The following is a 19,243-nucleotide window of genomic DNA, read 5'->3' as shown; positions in this document are numbered from 1 at the left end:
TTTTTTAAAGAAACACACAGTATAAAAAGCAATCTCACCCACTAATGGAAAGCACTCCCAACTGCCATAATATTTCCTATAATGCATCGTATCTCTCAAACAGAAAAAGATTCCCTGTCCTGTTTTAGGCTTACTATAGTCTTGAAAATAAACCATGGTCTGATATACACAGTTTTACTTGGAGGAGGGAGGGTGATATTACTGGTAGTGGGTTGTGTGTGTGTGTGTGCGTGTGTACATGTACTAGCGTGTATTAGCCTTGACTCCTGTTTTCAGAGTTGGCTTGCTGCTGCCTTCTAGGCTGAAAAAAAAAGACTAGCACAAGTCATCCAGCTGGCTTTGTGCCCTAAGCAAGGAGTAGAATTCACAGTCTCCTGGTTTCTACTGGAGTCCACTGGGACAGGATAGATTTTAACCCTATCATTCAACTTGTGTGATTAAGTAACAGTTAGGGTGGGTGAAGGATAAAGTTGCTTATAAACTTCACTAGTTCTGTGATGCAGGAAAGTTATTTTTTCTACACTATTAAGGAAGTGTAGTAAGGGAATGGCAATCTTTTTAAGGCTTATTTAAAGTGGAGATAAAGATAAAATCTATCCCTCAGTAGAGGAGTTTTGTTAAGGAAAAATATCCTTGCATAAAACATCCTTGCATAAAACAAATTTGTTCATAAGTAGGTCATGGGAAGAGAAAATTAAAACATCCTGAAGACAGATTTTGAAAATATTTTCTATCCTCTATTTCGTAAAGTTATTTTGAACTCATAAGTTTCTCACCATCCTTCATCATTCTCCACTTCAGGTTCAGGTACTTCATCTTCAGGTGTTTCTGATATTGCCTGGTTTAGTTTTGATTTGAATCGATCCAGTAACACCAATGTCTGGAATCAAAATATGATGCTTAACACATGCCCAACTCACTGTGCCTTACACAAAGATGCTTTTTCAAAAGGCAATTGGACTTTCTTTGTTCTTCCTTGAAGATGTTTTGTTTCTCATCCAAGAAGCTTCTTCAGTTCTGACTGAATGGTGGCGAAAGGAAGGATTTATATTTATATAACTTATATATAATTTATAACCAGGTTTGAGAGAGGGGTCAAAGAGGCCATCTACATTAAGATCGAAGGGCCCTCTCTCAACAGAAGGGGAGGCATATGATGCCATAAATCTCCTGTTTACAACACAGTCCTTTCAGCAATTCCAAGAAGGTTCCATACCCATTTACATTATTCAGGTGACCTGAGGGCACAGATAAACCTCCAAGTGGCCTCAATGACTCTCAGAAAGAGTGTTAACGATCAGATGACTACGAGGAATATAAATCCCTCCATTCTCCACCATTCAATCAGAACTGAACAAGCTTCTTGGATGAGAAGCAAAACATCTTCCAACGAAAAACAAAGAAAGTCCAATTGCCTTTTGAAAAAGCACCTTTGGAACAACCATGACCTGGATGACTGAGAATCTCTAGACATTGTGCCTCACACAGTTTTAGTATTCACAATATAGAATTTGCAAAGTGCTGTATTTTGTGAAAAAACATGATGAACTATATTTTTTTAATATGCTTATTTTATCAAATAATCTTTTGTCTATTACTCTTCAATGAATGTAATTCCAATGAATATTCTAGCTCTTCACTGGCTACATATAGTGAGGGGGAAAAGTATTTGATCCCCTGCTGATTTTGTACATTTGCCCACTGACAAAGAAATGATCAGTCTATAATTTTAATGGTAGGTTTATTTTAACAGTGAGAGACAGAATAACAACAAAGTAATCCAGAAGAACGCATTTCAAAAAGGTTATAAATTGATTTGCATTAAGTATTTGACCCTTTCGCAAAACATGACTTAGTTGTTGTTGTTGTTGTTAGTTGCGAAGTCATGCCCGACCCATAGCAACCCCATGGACAACGTTTCTCCAGGCCTTCCTGTCCTCTACCAACTTCTGGAGTCCATTTAAGCTCATGCCTACTGCTTCAGTGACTCCATCCAGCCACCTCATTCTCTGCCGTCCCCTTCTTCTCTTGCCCTCAATCTTTCCCAACATTAGGCTCTTCTCCAGTGAGTCCTTCCTTCTTATTAGATGGCCAAAGTATTTGAGTTTCAAATTCAGGATCTGGCCTTCTAAAGAGCAGTCAGGGTTGATCTCCTCTAGGACTGACCGGTTTGATCGCCTTGCAGTCCAAGGAACTCGCAGGAGTCTTCTCCAGCACCATAATTCAAAAGCCTCAATTCTTTGGTGCTCAGCCTTTCTTATGGTCCAACTTTCACAGCTACGAGAAGCTCATGGTCTGAGCCACATTCAACTCCTGCTCTTGTTTTTACTGACTGTATAGAGATTTTCCATCTTTGGCTGCAGAGCACATAGTCAATCTGATTTTTGTGTGATGTCCACGTGTAGAACCGTCTCTTGGGTTGTTGGAAAAGAGTGTTGGCCATGACCATCATATTCTCTTGACAAAATTCTGTCAGCCTGTGCCCTGCTTCATTTTGTACTCCAAGGCCAAACTTGCCTGTTATTCCGGTTATCTTTTGGCTTCCTACTTTAGCATTCCAATCCCCCATGATGATAAGGACATCATTTTTTGGTGTTAGTTCTATAAGGTGCTGTAGGGCTTCATAAAACCGGTCAATTTCATCCTCTTCAGCACTGGTGGTTGGGGCATAGACTTGGACTATTGTGATATTGAATGGTTTGCCTTGGATTCGAACTGAGATCATTCTGTCATTTTGGGGATTGTATCCCAGTATTGCTTTTCCTACTCTTTATTGACTATGAAGGCTACTCCATTTCTTCTGAGGGATTCTTACCCGCAGTAGTACTGTATACCTGATGGTCATCTGAATTAAATTCACCCATTCCTGTCCATTTTAGTTCGCTGATTCCTAAGATGTCGATGTTCAGTCTTGTCATCTCTTGTTTGACCACGTCCAGCTTGCCTTGATTCATGGATCTTACATTCCAGGTTCCTATGGAGAAAAAATCTTTACAGCATCGGACTTTCCTTTCACCACCAGATACATCCACAGCTGAGCACCCTTTCGGCTTTGGGCCAGTTGCTTTATTCTTTCTGGTGCTACTAGTACTAGCTCTCTGCTCTTCCCCAGTAGCATATTGGATGCCTTCTGACCTGAGGGGCTCATCTTCCAGAGTCATATCTTTTTGCCTTTTGGTACTGTCCATGGGGTTTTCATGGCAAAGATACTGGAGTGGGTTGCCATTTCCTTCTCCAGTGGATCACATTTTGTCAGAACTCTCTGCTATGACCTGTCCGTGTTGTGTGGCCCTACACGGCATAGCTCATAGCTTCATTGAATTATGCAAGCCCGTTCGCCATGACAATGCAGTAATCCATGAAGGGGATGACTTAGTACTTGGTGGCAAAACTCTTGTTGGCAATCACAGAGGTTTCTTATAGTTGGCCACCAAGTTGGCACACATCTCAGGAGGGATTTTGTCCCACTCCTCTTCGCAGATCCTCTCCAAGTCTTTAAGGTTTCATGGCTGATGTTTGGCAGCTCGAACCTTCAGCTCCCTTCACAGATTCTCTATGGGATTAAGGTCTGGAGATTGGCTATGCAATTCCAGGACCTTAATGTGCTTCTTCTTGAGCCATTCCTTTGTTGACTTGGCTGTGGCTGAGGGAAGGAGGTTCTCACCCAAGATTTGACAGTATATGGCCCCATCCACCGTCCCTTTGATGCAGTGAAGTTATCCTGTCCCCTTAGCAGAAAAACACTCCCAAAGCATAATGTTTCCACCTCCACGTTTGACGGTGGGGATGGTGTTCTTGGGGTCACAGGCAGCATTCCTCCTCCTTCTAACAGAGCGAGTTGAGTTGATGCCAAAGATCTCGATTTTGGTCTCATCTGACCACAACACTTTCACCCAGTTCTCCTCTGAATCATTCAGATGTTCACTGGAAAACTTCAGACGGGCCTGTACATGTATTTTCTTTGAGCAGAGGGACCTTGCGGGCGCTGCAGGATTTCAGTTCTTCATGGTGTAGTGTGTTTTCTTGATGACTATGGTCCCAGCTCCCTTGAGATCATTGACAAGATCTTTCCGTGTAGTTCTGGGCTGATTCCTCACCATTCTCATGATCACTGAAACTCCACGAGGTGAGATCTTGCATGGAGCCCCAGACCAAGAGAAATTGAGTTATTTTGTATTTCTTCCATTTGCGAATAATCACACCGTTGTCACCTTCTCACCAAGCTGCTTGGCGATGGTCTTGTAGCCCATTCCAGCCTTGTGTAGGTCTACAATCTTGTCCCTGACATCTTTGGACAGCTCTTTGGTCTTGGCCATGGTGGAGAGTTTGGAATCTGATTGATTGATTGCTTCTGTGGACGGGTGTCTTTTATACAGGTAACAGGTTGAGATTAGGAGCACTCCTTTTAAGAGAGTGCTCCTAATCTCAGCTCGTTGCCTGTATAAAAGACACCTGGGAACCAGAAATCTTGATGATTGATAGGGGATCAAATACTTATTTCACTGATTAAAATGCAAATCAATTTATAACTATTTTGAAATGCGTTTTTCTGGATTTTTCTGTTGTTATTTTGTCTCTCATTGTTAAAATAAACCTATCATTAAAATTATAGACTGATCATTTGCAAGCGGTGGGGCGCTCCGACCCTCTGCTTCTTTCCCGAGGTTCCGGGAGCGAGGATGTGCAGCCTCCTGAGCTCCGGCTGGTGTACCTGAATGCCAGGTCCGTGGTCAACAAAGCTCCCCTTATTAGGGATTTAGTTGAGGGTGAGCATGCGGACCTGGCTTGCATCACGGAGACTTGGTTGGGCCCAGAGGGTGGGGTCCCTTTGGTTGATCTTTGCCCACCAGGCTTCCGGGTGCTACACCGGCCTCGAGCTCAGGGTAGGGGTGGGGGTGTGGCGGTGATCGTTAGGGAGACCTTATGTCCGCGGGAGACCACCGTTCCTCAGATAGTCGGGTGTGAGTCTCTCTTTATGAGATTTGGCTCTGGGGCGCAGTTGGGCTTGCTGCTCGTGTACATTTCGCCTAGTCGCGTAGCGGCAGCCCTGCCCGAGCTGCTCGATGTCCTCTCAGGGTTGGTGGTTGAGTTCCCCAAACTTATAGTTTTGGGAGACGTCAACCTACCATCCCTGGGAGGTTCATCTGAGCTTGCTCGGGAGTTCATGGCTTCCATGACGGCCATGGACCTGACGCAGGTAATTTCTGAGCCAACTCATGAGGGAGGCCACACCCTTGACCTGATTTTCTTATCTGGACGGTGGTTGGATGATCTTGGTGGGGGCTTTCCATTTATTATGCCCCTGTCATGGACCGATCATCACCTCCTGCGGCTGGTCTTCCATTTTGCCACCCCCCGCCGTGGAGGTACGGAGCCAACTAGATGGTACCGCCCCAGACGCCTAATGGATCCTGAGAGATTCCAAGCGGCGCTGGGGTCTCCACCTGCCTCCATTGCTCACAGCTCGGCGGATGCCTTAGTGGAAGCCTGGGAAAGGGCAGCCACTGAGGCACTCGACCGGGTTGTACCCTTGCGGCCCCTGACCCGGCGCAGATCCCAGCGAGCTCCATGGTTCTCCGCGGAGCTCCGGGAGATGAAGCGTCGGAAACGGGGCCTAGAGAGCTGCTGGAGGTCCAGCCGATCTGAACCCGACCGATTGCGGTTAAGAACCTACATTAGGTCTTATCTCGCTGCGATGAGGGAGGCGAGGTGTAATTACTTCTCCACCCTCATCGCGTCCGCAGATAATCGCCCGGCCGCCTTGTTTAGGGTGACTCGCTCCCTTCTTAATCAGGAGGTGAGGGAGGATCCCTTGCAGGGTCGTGCCGAGGAGTTTGGTCAACATCTGTCGGATAAAATCGCTCGGATTCGGACCGGTTTGGACTCCAGCTGGGCAGAGTCTGACGATCAGGACACGGGCGGTCTTGTCAATGTTATCTGGGAGGAGTTTGATTCTGTGACCCCTGATGAAGTGGACAGGATTATGGGGAAGCTGAGTTCCACCACATGTTTATTGGACCCGTGCCCTTCTTGGCTGGTTTATGCAGCTAGGGAGAGGACACGAGGCTGGCTCCAGGCGGTTATATCTGCTTCTTTGAGTGAGGGTTATTTCCCCACCATCTTGAAGGAGGCGGTGGTGAGACCTCTCCTCAAGAAGCCTGCCTTGGACCCAGCTGTATTGAACAACTTTCGTCCAGTCTCCAACCTTCGCTTTCTTGCGAAGGTTGTTGAGAGTGTGGTGGCGCATCAGCTCCCTCTGGTCCTGGATGAAGCGGATTATCTGGACCCTTACCAATCGGGTTTCAGGCCCGGGCACAGCACGGAGACGGCATTGGTCGCTCTGGTGAATGATCTCTGGAGGGCTCGGGATAGGGGGTATTCCTCTGTCCTAGTCCTATTAGACCTCTCGGCGGCTTTCGATACCATCGACCATGGTATCCTGCTGCAGCGTCTCAGGGGATTGGGAGTGGGAGGCACGGTTTTTCAGTGGTTCTCCTCCTATCTCCTGGGACGCTCGCAGTCGGTGTTGGCAGGGGGGCAGAGGTCGACCCCTAGGACTCTCGCTTGTGGAGTTCCTCAGGGGTCGGTCCTCTCGCCTCTCCTGTTCAACATCTATATGAAACCGCTGGGTGAGATCATTCGTGGTTTTGGAGTTGGGTATCATCAATATGCTGATGATACCCAACTTTTTATTTCGACCCCAAACCACCCCAGTGATGCCCTCGCTGTGATGTCCCGTTGCCTGGAGGCGGTTCGGGTCTGGATGGGGAGGAACAGACTTCAACTCAACCCTGACAAGACTGAGTGGCTGTACATTCCGGCTTCCCGGGACACCTGGGATGTTCCATCTCTTTCTATGGGGGGTGAGCTTTTACCCCCTGTGGATAGGGCTCGCAACTTGGGAGTCCTCCTAGATTCACGACTCACTTTGGAGGATCACATAGTGGCCGTGACTAGGGGGGCTTTCGCCCAGGTTCGCCTGGTGCGCCAGTTGCGGCCCTATCTGGACCGGGAGGCCTTGTGTACGGTCACTCATGCGCTCGTGACCTCTCGCCTAGACTACTGTAACGCTCTCTACATGGGACTTCCCTTGAAGACTACTCGGAGGCTCCAACTGGTACAGAATGCGGCCGCGAGAGTTGTCTTGGGAGTTTCCCGGTACTCCCATGTTACACCTTTGCTCCGTGAGCTGCATTGGTTACCAGTTGTCTTCCGGGTAAGGTTCAAGGTTTTGGTTATGATCTTTAAGTCCCTACATGGCATGGGTCCGCGATACCTTGAGGACCACCTGCTGCCGGCGTCGACTCCCCTCCGCCCTGTGCGCGCCCACAGAGAGGGCCTCCTCAGGGTGCCTCCTGTCAAGGAATGTCGACTGGTGGCCCCCAGGGGGAGGGCCTTCTCTGTGGGTGCTCCGGCGTTATGGAACCAACTGCCGGTTGAGCTCCGGATGGCATCAGACCTCCGATCCTTCCGTCGCGGGTTGAAGACCCATTTATTTGAACTAGCGGGTCTGGCCTGATGGGGGTACTTGGGTTTTTTATAGGTTTGTTTTATTATTCTGGTTTTAACTTGGGCATTAATTTAATTATCTTTTAATGTTTGTACTGTTGTTTATATTTATGCCCTGTGAACCGCCCTGAGTCCCTTTGGGAGAAGGGCGGTATAAAAATCTCAATAAATCTTAAATCTTAAATCATTTTCTTGTCAGTGTGCAAACGTACAAAATCATCAGGGGATCAAATAATTTTTTCTCTCACTATAGATATCTATATTATATTTTATATTGTAAGCTATACCTTACAATACAAACATACTGTAAGGTGTAGCTCAAGTTTGTACGCATTTATAGGTATTGGAATGTTCCTACACACAAAAAAATAACTTATGACAGAATTATTTATCCATTGAACTGTGCTGCTAGGGAACACCTGATTTCACTTTTGTTCCAAAAGGAATAATCATTTCATTGAATCAAATGTATTCAGGTACTAATAGTGATGAGCCTATTCACCGCAATTATTTAAAATATTCATACACTGAACATGAGTATATGAACCAACAATCATTACAGTGTGCTTTCAAAGAGGTAGTCTTCTACTAAGACACATTCACTAGCTGTAAAAAAAAGTTTGGAATATAGCTCTGTGAAGATGCAGTATGCTGTTTAAAAAGTATAAAGAATAATTCCAGCCTTCTGCTTTCACTATTCTGCTATGGTATCAAGACCATAGATTTGTTAATACGCTTTAAAATTAATGGTAAATTGTAAAAAGATGAAATAAAACTGAACTCCTCCCTCTCCCCCTTCTCCATAATGCAAAATAACAGACTTGTCTTAGACATTTCTGTAACTATAATTGAGTAGATTATTTAGTTTGGTCTGATCTTTTTTTTCCCCCTTTTGGGTAAATATGATACTTACCTGATCTTCACGAGACGATCCTTTCTTTGGCTGCTGCTTCCGCAATTCTTCATATTTCTTCTTTTCTTCAAGATATTCTGCAACAATGCTGTTTGGAGCAGCTTCCTCTTCTCCATTTAGAAACCAAAGAAAACACATATTTTATTCAAAGATAATTGTGATACTTAAGTTTACATTACTCGTTTTCATATACATCTTACTTTTTCAAAAAGCAACTGGAGTTGTTGTTTTTTTCTTGAAGATGTTTCGCTTTTTATCCAAGAAGCTTCTTCAGCTGTGGCCAAATGGTGGAGGATGGAAGGCTTGGTGGAGCAGTGGGCTAATGCCTCCTTAAGTAACACCAGCTGCCTGCAATTAGTGCAGGTTCACATCCCACCAGGCTCAAGGTTGACTCAGCCTTCCATCCTTCTGAGGTAGGTAAAATGAGGACCCAGATTGTTGGGGGCAATAAGCTGACTTTGTAATAATGCTGCTTGGGGGGGGGGAAGCCCTAATAAGCAGGCATATACATAGAATGAAGGCTATTGCTAAGCACATTGGTTTGTGCTTAAATTGTAAGCCGCCCTGAGTCTTCGGAGAAGGGCGGGATATAAATGGGATTAAAATAAAAATAAATAAAATATTCCTTGTAGTCATCTATCTGCTCATTAGCATTTTTTCTGAGAGCTGTTGAGGCCATTTGAAGATTTATCTGGGCCCTCACTGGAATAATGCAAATGGGTGTAGAACCTTCTTGGAACTGCTGAAAGGATTATACTGTAAACAGAAGATAGGTAGTACTGTTTCTCTCCCCCTGTTGAGAGAGGGTTGTTCAATCTTAACGTAAATGACCTCTTTGACCCCCTTTTTAAAACAGCAGTCCTCCCTGTCCAGAATAGGGACTCTGCTGTCTTTAAAAGAGTGACCTTTGTCTTTCAAACGTAGATGAACTGCTGAATCTTGTCCTGATGGGTTTGATCTCCTATGTTCTGCCATTCATTTGTGTAGAGATTGTTTGTTTCTCCAAAACACAGATGTGTACATGTCTCACAGCATTGTACTGCATATATCACATTGTTTTATCCTTGAGGTGGACAAGCTTCTGCTTTAGTGTATTTTTGGGTTTGAAGTGTGTCTGTATATTGTGTGGCTTTAAATCCTCCTGAATTTATTCATTTCATATATTGCAGGAATATCTGAAAAGCTCAGGAGGATTTTCAACCAACACAATATGCAGACACACTTCAAACCCCAAAATAAAGTCCAGTTGCCTTTTGAAAAAGCACTTTTGGGACAAGCATGACTTGGATGACTGAGAATCTCCATAGACATACACACAGCGGTGGGATTCAAATTTGTGAACAACCGATTCTCTTTGTGGATGCTGCTTCTAGAAGTCCATTCTGGGCCTGGACAACAAAAAATTAGCTACCATTTCTGCCGAACTGGTGTGAACTGGCTAAATCCCACCACTGCAAACACATTTTATAAAATATTAACTTATTACAGTGCAACCTTATGCATGTTTATTCAGAAGACTCCAGTTTGACAAACTGAAATCCAGGCAATTAACAAATGACTGATAATCAGGGTAAAAACAGTCTTTATTGATTTAGAACTTCTAGAATCATTCAACCATCAATGTTCTGTGGATAATATTATCCAGAAACAGGCAGGCAGGGAGGCAGACAGATAGAAATACACACATATACACATTCTCTCTCTCCCAGGTAAGCCAAAGAGGAAACACAGCCAACTGAGCTAATTCTACTTTATTATATTAGCTACATTAACAGAATTTTTCAAATCTGAAAGTACAAATCTCCTACTATTTTCTTTATAGCCTGAGAAACTTGAGAGGGTATTGGTATAGGTTCTCCTGCTTGAGCAGGGGGCTGGACTAGAAGACCTCCAAGGTCTCTTCCAGCTCTATTCTATACTAAAACAAATGAGATATGTAAAGACCTTAAATTAGAGGTTGAATAAGTGTCTCCTAAGTGATGACTAGATTTAAGATAATGTTCTCTAACCCAGTATACATTGTTCAATAATATACAGGAACCAAATTTTAAAAATTAAGAAAAATCCAAATGTAATATAATGCAATTGATTTAAGAAGGGTGATAAGTACTTAAGAGGAAATCACATGGTCACATTAAAACCAGCACTAGATCATGCAGATAAGAAACAAATGCTTCCTTTATCTGCAAGATAAAAACTGTTGGCACTTGTGCTTTTGCTGTTCTGATCTCTAACTTATCTGCTGTGGAAATTTAGAAATAAGAAGCAGAAAACCAAATGTGTATGAAGGACTAAACATGTGCTGAGCCTTGGATTCACTATTTCAATATTTTTGTATAAGTTTATTAAATAATCATCACTTGTATCAATGGATAAGTATATTATGGATACATTTTGAAAGTGATTCTGGGGTTCCCAGTTACTATTGTTATATGAGGATTTCATGTGACTGCAACTCTCTGATTTCCTGCTGGCTTATGTGTGGATGCTGTAACATGATAAGTAAGGAGGTCCAGTTGTAATTACCACTTGTTCAATACCATCATAATTTCAAACAGTCACTGAATGAGTGGTTATTAAACAAGGTTCATTTTTATATAGTATATTGCCAGCATTCAAACAGTCCCTAAAATTTCCAACAATAAAACATACAAACCAAAACAGAAAACCAAATAAAGCACCATTACCCATGGAAAATAGGAGTGATTTATAAAAATAATAAAGGCAGTATAAAAATCAAATAAATGAATGAATGAATAAATAACACTAATATAATATGCAAACACCAGGTCTTCCTAGATAAAGGCAGACCAGGCATTGTGCTCTGCTTTTGAACCAGGATCTCTCTTCATAACAAATGGTTGGAGACTGGATGATGGGTATTTAATACAGTATAGCAAGGAACAGAGAAGTCCTCTTTGGAAAGAGGCATACCAGCGCCTCTTTAAAGGCAGTCAGGACCATTCTGCCCCATCAAACTTCCTGTCCCACTTATTCGGCATGAAGGAGCCAGGAGAAACAAAGATCAAAAATATAGATTGAAGCTTGTACTGCGGAACATTCTGTCCAATTGGTCACAGCCCACAGGTCTCAAACCTGGGCTGTCAGTTTTCCAGCTGACAAGCTCAGTGACTTTAAACGCTTAGCCACCATGCTCCCGTTATATCAGACATGTCAAACTCGTGACGCTGCGTGACGTATCGGAGCTCTTTCCCCATTGCCGGCAATGGGACCAGACGAGGACCAGTCGCCGACAAAGCCCAGTGGCGAGCTGACGAACAGCCAATTCCCAGGATGGTGGGGAACGGCAGAAGGTGCACAAGCAGAGGGCCGTATCATCACCGGGAGAGTCATCTCCGCTCTGTACAAGCGGTGAGACGCTCCGACCCTCTGTACTTCCCCCGAGGACCCGGGAGCGAAGGTGTGCAGCCTCCTATGCTCAGGCTGGTCTACCTAAATGCCAGGTCCGTAGCTAACAAGGCTCACCTCGTTCGTGACCTAGTGGAGAGCGAGCACGCGGACCTGGCTTGCATCACGGAAACCTGGCTGGGCCCAGAGGGCGGTGTCCCTCTGGTTGACCTCTGCCCGCCAGGTTTCCAGGTGCTGCACCAGCCTCGGGCCCATGGGAGGGGCGGGGGAGTGGCAGTTATCATCAGGGAGTCCCTTAGCCCGCGAGAGACCACCGTCCCTCAGATAGTCGGGTGTGAGTCTCTCCTTCTGAGATACGGCCCGGGGGCGCAGTTGGGCCTGCTGCTGACGTACCTACCACCTAATCGTGCTGCGGCAGCCCTGCCCAAGCTACTCGATGTCCTCTCAGGGTTGGTGGTTGAATTCCCAAAACTCATGGTCTTGGGCGACTTTAACCTACCGTTCCTGGGAGGATCGTCCGAACTAGCTCGGGAGTTCATGGCTTCCATGGCGGCCATGGACCTGTCGCAAATAATTTCTGGACTGACTCATGAGGGAGGCCACACCCCCGACTTGGTGTTCTTGTCTGGACGGTGGCGTGATGATATCGGTGGGGGCGCCACGACCGTTACGCCCCTGTCATGGACCAATCATCACCTCCTACGGCTAGACTTCCCCTTTGCCACCCCCCGCCGTGGGCGCACGGTGCCGACCAGATGGTACCGCCCTAGGCGCCTAATGGACCCTGATAGGTTCCAGGCAGCGCTTGGGGACCCACATGCACTCCCTGCTCACAGCTCGGCGGATGCCTTAGTGGAAGCCTGGGAAAAGGCAGCCACGGAGGCTCTGGACCGAGTTGTACCCCTGCGGCCTCTGACCCGGCGCAGATCCCAGCGAGCCCCATGGTTCACCGCGGAGCTCCGGGAGATGAAGCGTCGGAGACGGGGCCTAGAGAGCCGTTGGAGATCCAGTCGATCCGAATCCGACCGATTGCGACTAAGAATCCTCACCAGGTCTTATCTCGCAGCGATAAGGGTGGCAAAATCCAACTACTTTTCCACCCTCATCGCGTCCGCAGATAATCGCCCGGCTGCCTTGTTCAGAGTGGCTCGCTCCCTACTGAACCAAGAGGTGAGGGAGGAACCCTTGCAGGGTCGAGCCGAGGAATTCGGTCAATATCTGTTGGATAAAATCGCTCGGATTCGAACCGGCCTGGACTCCAACTGGGCAGAGTTGGAAGAATAGGACATGGACAGTCTTGTCGACGTCATCTGGGAGGAATTTGATCCTGTGACTCCTAAGGAAGTAGACAGGATTATGAGGAGGTTGAGCTCCTCCACATGCTTACTGGACCCATGCCCTTCCTGGCTGGCTTATGCGGCTCGAGAGGGGACACGAGGCTGGTTTCTGGCGGTCATCTCTGCTTCTCTGAGTGAGGGTCACTTCCCCACCGCCTTGAAGGAGGCGGTGGTGAGACCTCTCCTCAAGAAGCCCGCCTTGGACCCATCCTCATTGAATAACTTTCGTCCAGTCTCCAATCTTCGCTTCCTTGCGAAGGTTGTTGAGAGCGTGGTGGCGCATCAACTTCCTCAGGTCCTGGATGAAGCGGTTTATCTAGACCCGTGCCAATCGGGCTTCAGGCCAGGCTACAGCACGGAGACGGCATTGGTCGCTCTGATGAATGATCTCTGGAGAGCCCGGGACAGGGGCCATTCCTCTGTCCTAGTCTTATTAGACCTTTCAGCAGCTTTCGATACCATCGACCATGGTATCTTGCTGCGGCGCCTCAGGAGACTGGGAGTGGGAGGCACGGTTCTGCGTTGGTTCTCCTCCTTTCTCCAGGGTCGCTCGCAGTCGGTGCTGGCAGGGGGACAGAGGTCGACCCCGAGGCCTCTCGTTTGCGGAGTCCCTCAGGGGTCGGTCCTCTCGCCTCTCCTATTCAACATCTACATGAAACCGCTGGGTGAGATCATTCGTAGCTTTGGAGTAGGGTACCATCAGTATGCTGATGACACCCAGCTTTTCATCTCAACTCCAAACAGCATCAGTGATGCCCTCGATGTGATGTCCCGCTGCCTGAAAGCGGTCCGGGAATGGATGGGGAGGAACAGGCTTCAACTCAACCCGGACAAGACTGAATGGCTGTACGTACCGGCAAGCCAGGATACTCAGATCATTCCACCCCTTAACATCGGGGATGAGTTACTACCCCCTGTTGATAGGGCCCGCAACCTGGCTGTCCTCCTAGACTCACAGCTATCCCTGGAAGATCACATAGGAGCTGTGACCAAGGGGGCCTTCTCCCGGGTTCGACTGGTGCGCCAACTACGACCTTATCTGGACCTGGATGCCTTACGTACAGTCACCCATGCCCTTGTGACCTCTCGCCTAGACTACTGTAACGCTCTCTACATGGGGCTGCCCTTGAGATCCACTCGGAAGCTTCAACTGGTGCAAAGTGCAGCGGCACGGACACTTTTGGGGGCCTCCCGATACTCCCATATCACACCTCTCCTCCGTGAGCTGCACTGGCTTCCGGTTGCCTTCCGAGTGAAATTCAAGGTGCTAACAATGACATACAAAGCCCTACATGGCATGGGTCCGGACTACCTACGGGAGCACCTTCTGCCAATGTCAACACCCCACCGTCCTGTGCGCTCCCACAGAGAGGGCCTCGTCAGGGTGCCACCGCTCAAGGAATGTCGGCTGGTGGCCCCCAGGGGGAGGGCATTCTCAGTGGGTGCGCCAGCCCTCTGGAACTGCTTGCCAACCGAAATCCGGATGGCCCCCGACCTCCGCACCTTCCGGCGCGACTTAAAAACTTACCTGTTCCAGCAGTCCGGCCTGGCCTGATAGCTCTAATTGGGGTCCCAGTTTGTTTTTACTATTGTTTTTCACTATTGTTCAATCTATATACCTACCTTACTCTGTACACCGCCCCGAGTCCCTCGGGAGAAGGGTGGTTTATAAAAACAAACAAACAAACAAATAAATAAATAAATAAATAAATGGGGTGGGCGCGGTTTCCTTGTGATGTATCTGGCCTGAGGAACAGCAGTTTGACACCCCTGCGTTATATTGTACTTTTCCTCAATCAAATAACAGTTCCAATTGCTTTTATTTCTTGGATAAACATTTTCAGTTTTATTGTTATTTATTATATGGACATGTACCTGCTGAATCAGGTTTACAACAGGTTTTTCAGGTAAACCTTATCAGCAAAATCAAAGTAATTAAACTGCTTGCTAATCCTTGAGTCTGAGTCTTCCTTTCAATTCACAGAAACACTGTGGGGAAAGGAAACAATATACTGTATACAAAGGAGATGCCAGAAACAAGGATAAAGAACATTTTAAATAGAGAAGGGTGTCAAATGGTGGTGACCTACCACTGCAGCTTTCTACAATTTAAAACATTTAACTTATTATGTTCAGGCTTTCCTTTTTCTTTTCTGATAGAGAGAGAATGAGAGAAAAAAGGAGTAAAAGAAGGAATGTTCTCTGTGCCAGGAAAGTCAAAGGGCTCCAAAAGGGAGAATTGACAATTTCATTGTAATTACAGTAAAGGCTTACATAGCATAATTCCTATATTTTAGTGGAGTTTGCTTTGACGTTGTACATAAGCAGGCATATTTGCTAAGATTATAAAACAATAAAAAGATACCTCTAGGACTATTTCTCATCATTCTAATATTTTCATATTTTTCTATAAATGTAGTTGATGAATACAGTGTTAGAATTGGCATAGAGATTGTATTCAAATACCTCTTCAGTGAGTAGGAATATGGGTCAATCATTATAATCTGAATTTACCACATATGGAAGAATGTCCAATTTATATAAAAAGTAGGAAATTCATGTAATAATAAAATATATGAACATCAAGAAACTATAAGGTTGGGAGAAAAAAAAACCCAGAGTTGTATTTTTATTTAATTATTTACATCCCAACTGCTAGTCCTATGAAGGATCTCAAAATATAATTTCTCAGAATATCTCAGAATATAATTTCAAAATACAAAATTAAAACAGTTCCAAATTAAAATAATTTTGATTAAATGGAAAAAAGAGAAAAGAATAACAAACAAGTGAAAAGAAAAAACTGTTGCAACAAATGTTGTCAAATATACAAGGAATAGTGAGTGAGCAGTTGGTCAATCTCCTTAAGAAATTAAAAAAGAGAGAGTTACTACTAAGAATGCCCTTGTAGATCAAAATAAATAATCTTCCTGAGAGAAGCTTTCAAAGTATTTGCACTTCCTAAGACATTTAAAATATTTTTTTAACAATACGTCTTCCTGATCTTATGAGCTAGAATGCAACAGTGTTCTTACAACATAGACATATTTCAAAGAAAGGACATTACTGATGGGCCAAAATATGATAACAAAGTAGTAGTAAGAACATGTACTATATGCTCACATCTAATAAGCAGGTTGTGATCTGTCCCCAGACACTTGTTTTCCTCACATATATATCTTATATATAATAATCTAATGGGACAGTGTTGACAAGTAGTGAAGCACTGCCAACTCTTTTCTAAAAAGAAAATGTGAAATTACTGCTAGCCCAAGAGTATTTGCTTTTTTAAAAACAAGAAAATAATACACAATATGATTGTGGGGAAAAATATCATATTTAGTTTTAAAGTACATCACAATAGCTTTGAAGACAAGGGACTCATAAAACTCAAAATTAATAGACATAAACGTAGACAATGTATCAGGATGTGCAGTAACAAAACTATGTAATTGAAAAGAATAAGCCATCTGATTGCATTAAAATATTTGTAAATGGTCAGCTCTACAGATCTCCATGCACTAACTGGCACATTTAAACCAGGACAATAGTTGTACCATAAAAAGAGAGCGTGGGGAAGGAATCTGTAGAATAAGGATGCAGTATTTCAGTTATTTGGCTTGAAAGTAGACTTGCATTCAGATATTTATCATTTTATAACTTAATCATAGCAATAATCCTAGTGTATGAATAAGTACATAGTTTGCAACTGATAAGGACTATTCTGAATGCTTTGTTTGTGTTTGAAAAAACAAGACAGTTCTGATTTTGTGCAAACCTAGGAAAATGGCCAGGAGCCAACATTGTAAACATGTTTAGGATAAGATAGAAAATGCGAGCTTTTTTAAAAAAAAGTATCAAGAAAGTTTGTTGCAGCACCTCTCTGTTTTTGTCACCTATCTTTGATCATCTCCAAAAGACACAAAATATTTGACTTTGTCTTTCTATAAATTATACAGACAGCATTCTATGCCTTTCATAGACATAATATAATAGGACACAGTCATTGAAAATGTTGGTCAAAGAGTATTCAAACATATCGATAGTTCTGCTCATATTTTGTTTAAAACATTGAAACATAGAAAATGGATGGCAGAAAAAAAACCTTGTCGTCTATTGAGTCCGCCCTTTGATAAATTTTACACACACACACACACACACACACACACACACACACACACACACACACACACTGCAGCCTAGAGCAGGATATGAAAACTGTTAATTTAACAAATGTTGAATTTTATTCTTTGTCTTTATTCCCAAAACCCAAACTGCTTTTACTCTACATTTTTGCAATTCACAAAAGAGATTGTTTTGATAATGAACCAGAAAAGGGAACTGACTAAGGAATACAACGTTTGTGTAAATCTTTATTTGTATAGGACAAAGTTTTATTGGATGTTAATCTGAATCAAACACTTCAAAGCCACAAAAAATGGTTGAAAAATATAATTTAGAGGGGTTTCTAAGCAAACAAATAAATCTACCATATTTTGGATCAACCAGGTCAACAAAGCAATTCAGACTAATTTATGGCAAGCCATTACAAGCAGAAAAAAACAAAATAAAACAAGTATATCCTCACTACTGTACATAAATGGGAAAAGTCTGTGCTATTGAATTTGTGCCCAGAGTTAACAGATATTCCAGCTGAATTGCCAAAATAACTGGGGAAGAATCCCTCATGAACCCTGGAACCACCAGTACTTTACTAAACCTTATGCATTTCTCTTGCTTATAATCCAATACGGTGCTTTTGGGCATTCTCTTCCAATGATTGCCAGAAATTTCCCTTTTTAGCTTCTTAAGAATTCAAATGATAGATTTGTTTCTATCTTTTTCATGTATCCATTTCCATTGGATTTGGTGAGCAATAGTCTATCTGCATCTGCTGGAATGCCCCTTTTTTCCTATAGCACAAGATCGCCAGTCTGCATGCTTACTTGTGTAATGTCAATATATTAGACATATAACTACAAAATTAATGGCTTCTTTAGGTTTACTATGAACTTATAGATACAGGTTTACCCTGTGAATATGTGTAGAGCTTATTCTTTTTTCTTTTCACTCAAACAAAATCAGGAATAATTATCATAATAATTAGTATAATATCCAGGATGCATATTCTTGATGCAACAGATCAAAATTTGTAAACCTGTAAAAACTAGTGTAACGCTGGCTTGCAGTGTTTACTTTCTGCATGAAAGGAATAAGTAAAGTGGGAATAATTGGGCTTATATGTACCAGCATGCTACTGATGAACAAGAAGTTCAGATTAAGCAGAAATGTGCTTTTCCTCCCTTTAGGGTATGTCTAATTGCTGATTTGATCTTCAAAAATGTATCTTTAATAAATCTGTTAAATTTCAATGTACCCCAGTTTGCATAATTTTAAGAGATGGTACAAAGCACCATCAATAACCTCACCATTTAAATTAGATTCATGAGGTTTTTAATGAGGCTTCTTCCTTTTTTTAAAAAAAAATCAGATTGTTTAGCTGCAGTATTATAAAACAACAAAAACAGAAAAGAGTAACAAACACAATATTTTATGTCTCCTGCTGTCACATTAGCAAAAAATCCTTAAGCAATTGAAACTGGGAATCAATTTAACTGTCAAAGAAGATAACTGGCAAAGAATGAGCCACACATTACATGAGAATGTTATGCTCTCCTAAAGGGTTTGAAAGCACAGTGACAGTGATCATTACTTAATTAAGTAACAGGATTCCCTCTCCCCTCTCCCTGCTAATATGTGGTTGCTGAAATTTATCATTCTAGGGAGGCAAAACTCAGTCACCCCTAACCCATTTAGAATAAGCTGTTCTGAAAATCAGCAACAAAATTAGCTTTTCTTAGACAAAGCTGAACAATATTTCTTAATAGCTTAACATGCTTTATAAGAAATGTATCTATTTAGTGAAATACAATTGCAAGAAGTAATACTTAGCTTCATCTTTTACCTTCAAGCGGACTCTCTTTCACTTTTGAGGGATTTTCTTCTTTATTTTGCTTTGCCTTTATTAGTTCACGTTTCAACTGGCGAACTTCCTTCCGTAGTTCCTCACTGCACAGAACAATGTTTAGATAAATTCAATTTTCTTAAAAAAATA

General features: G+C 43.5%; 1 protein-coding gene across 2 annotated transcripts in view; it reads right to left on the bottom strand.

Moving 5' to 3' along the window:
- The window catches only part of CWC27 (CWC27 spliceosome associated cyclophilin), a 138,136-nt gene that overhangs the window by 28,908 nt on the left and 89,985 nt on the right, over positions 1-19,243 (bottom strand). The window contains exons 11-13 of one of the 2 annotated variants that reach the window (XM_081317837.1): positions 19,094-19,197; positions 8,423-8,532; positions 777-880 (exon numbers count right to left, since the gene is read on the bottom strand). In XM_081317837.1, the coding sequence (XP_081173963.1) occupies positions 777-880; positions 8,423-8,532; positions 19,094-19,197 (318 nt within the window). The remainder of the gene's footprint in view (positions 1-776; positions 881-8,422; positions 8,533-19,093; positions 19,198-19,243) is intronic. The other variant, XM_081317838.1, reaches the window with a different exon arrangement.

Source organism: Vipera berus (assembly GCF_964194415.1).
Source record: "Vipera berus genome assembly, chromosome: 2".
In the NCBI taxonomy this organism is placed as follows: domain Eukaryota; kingdom Metazoa; phylum Chordata; class Lepidosauria; order Squamata; family Viperidae; genus Vipera; species Vipera berus.
This window is presented reverse-complemented; position numbering and strand designations above follow the sequence as displayed.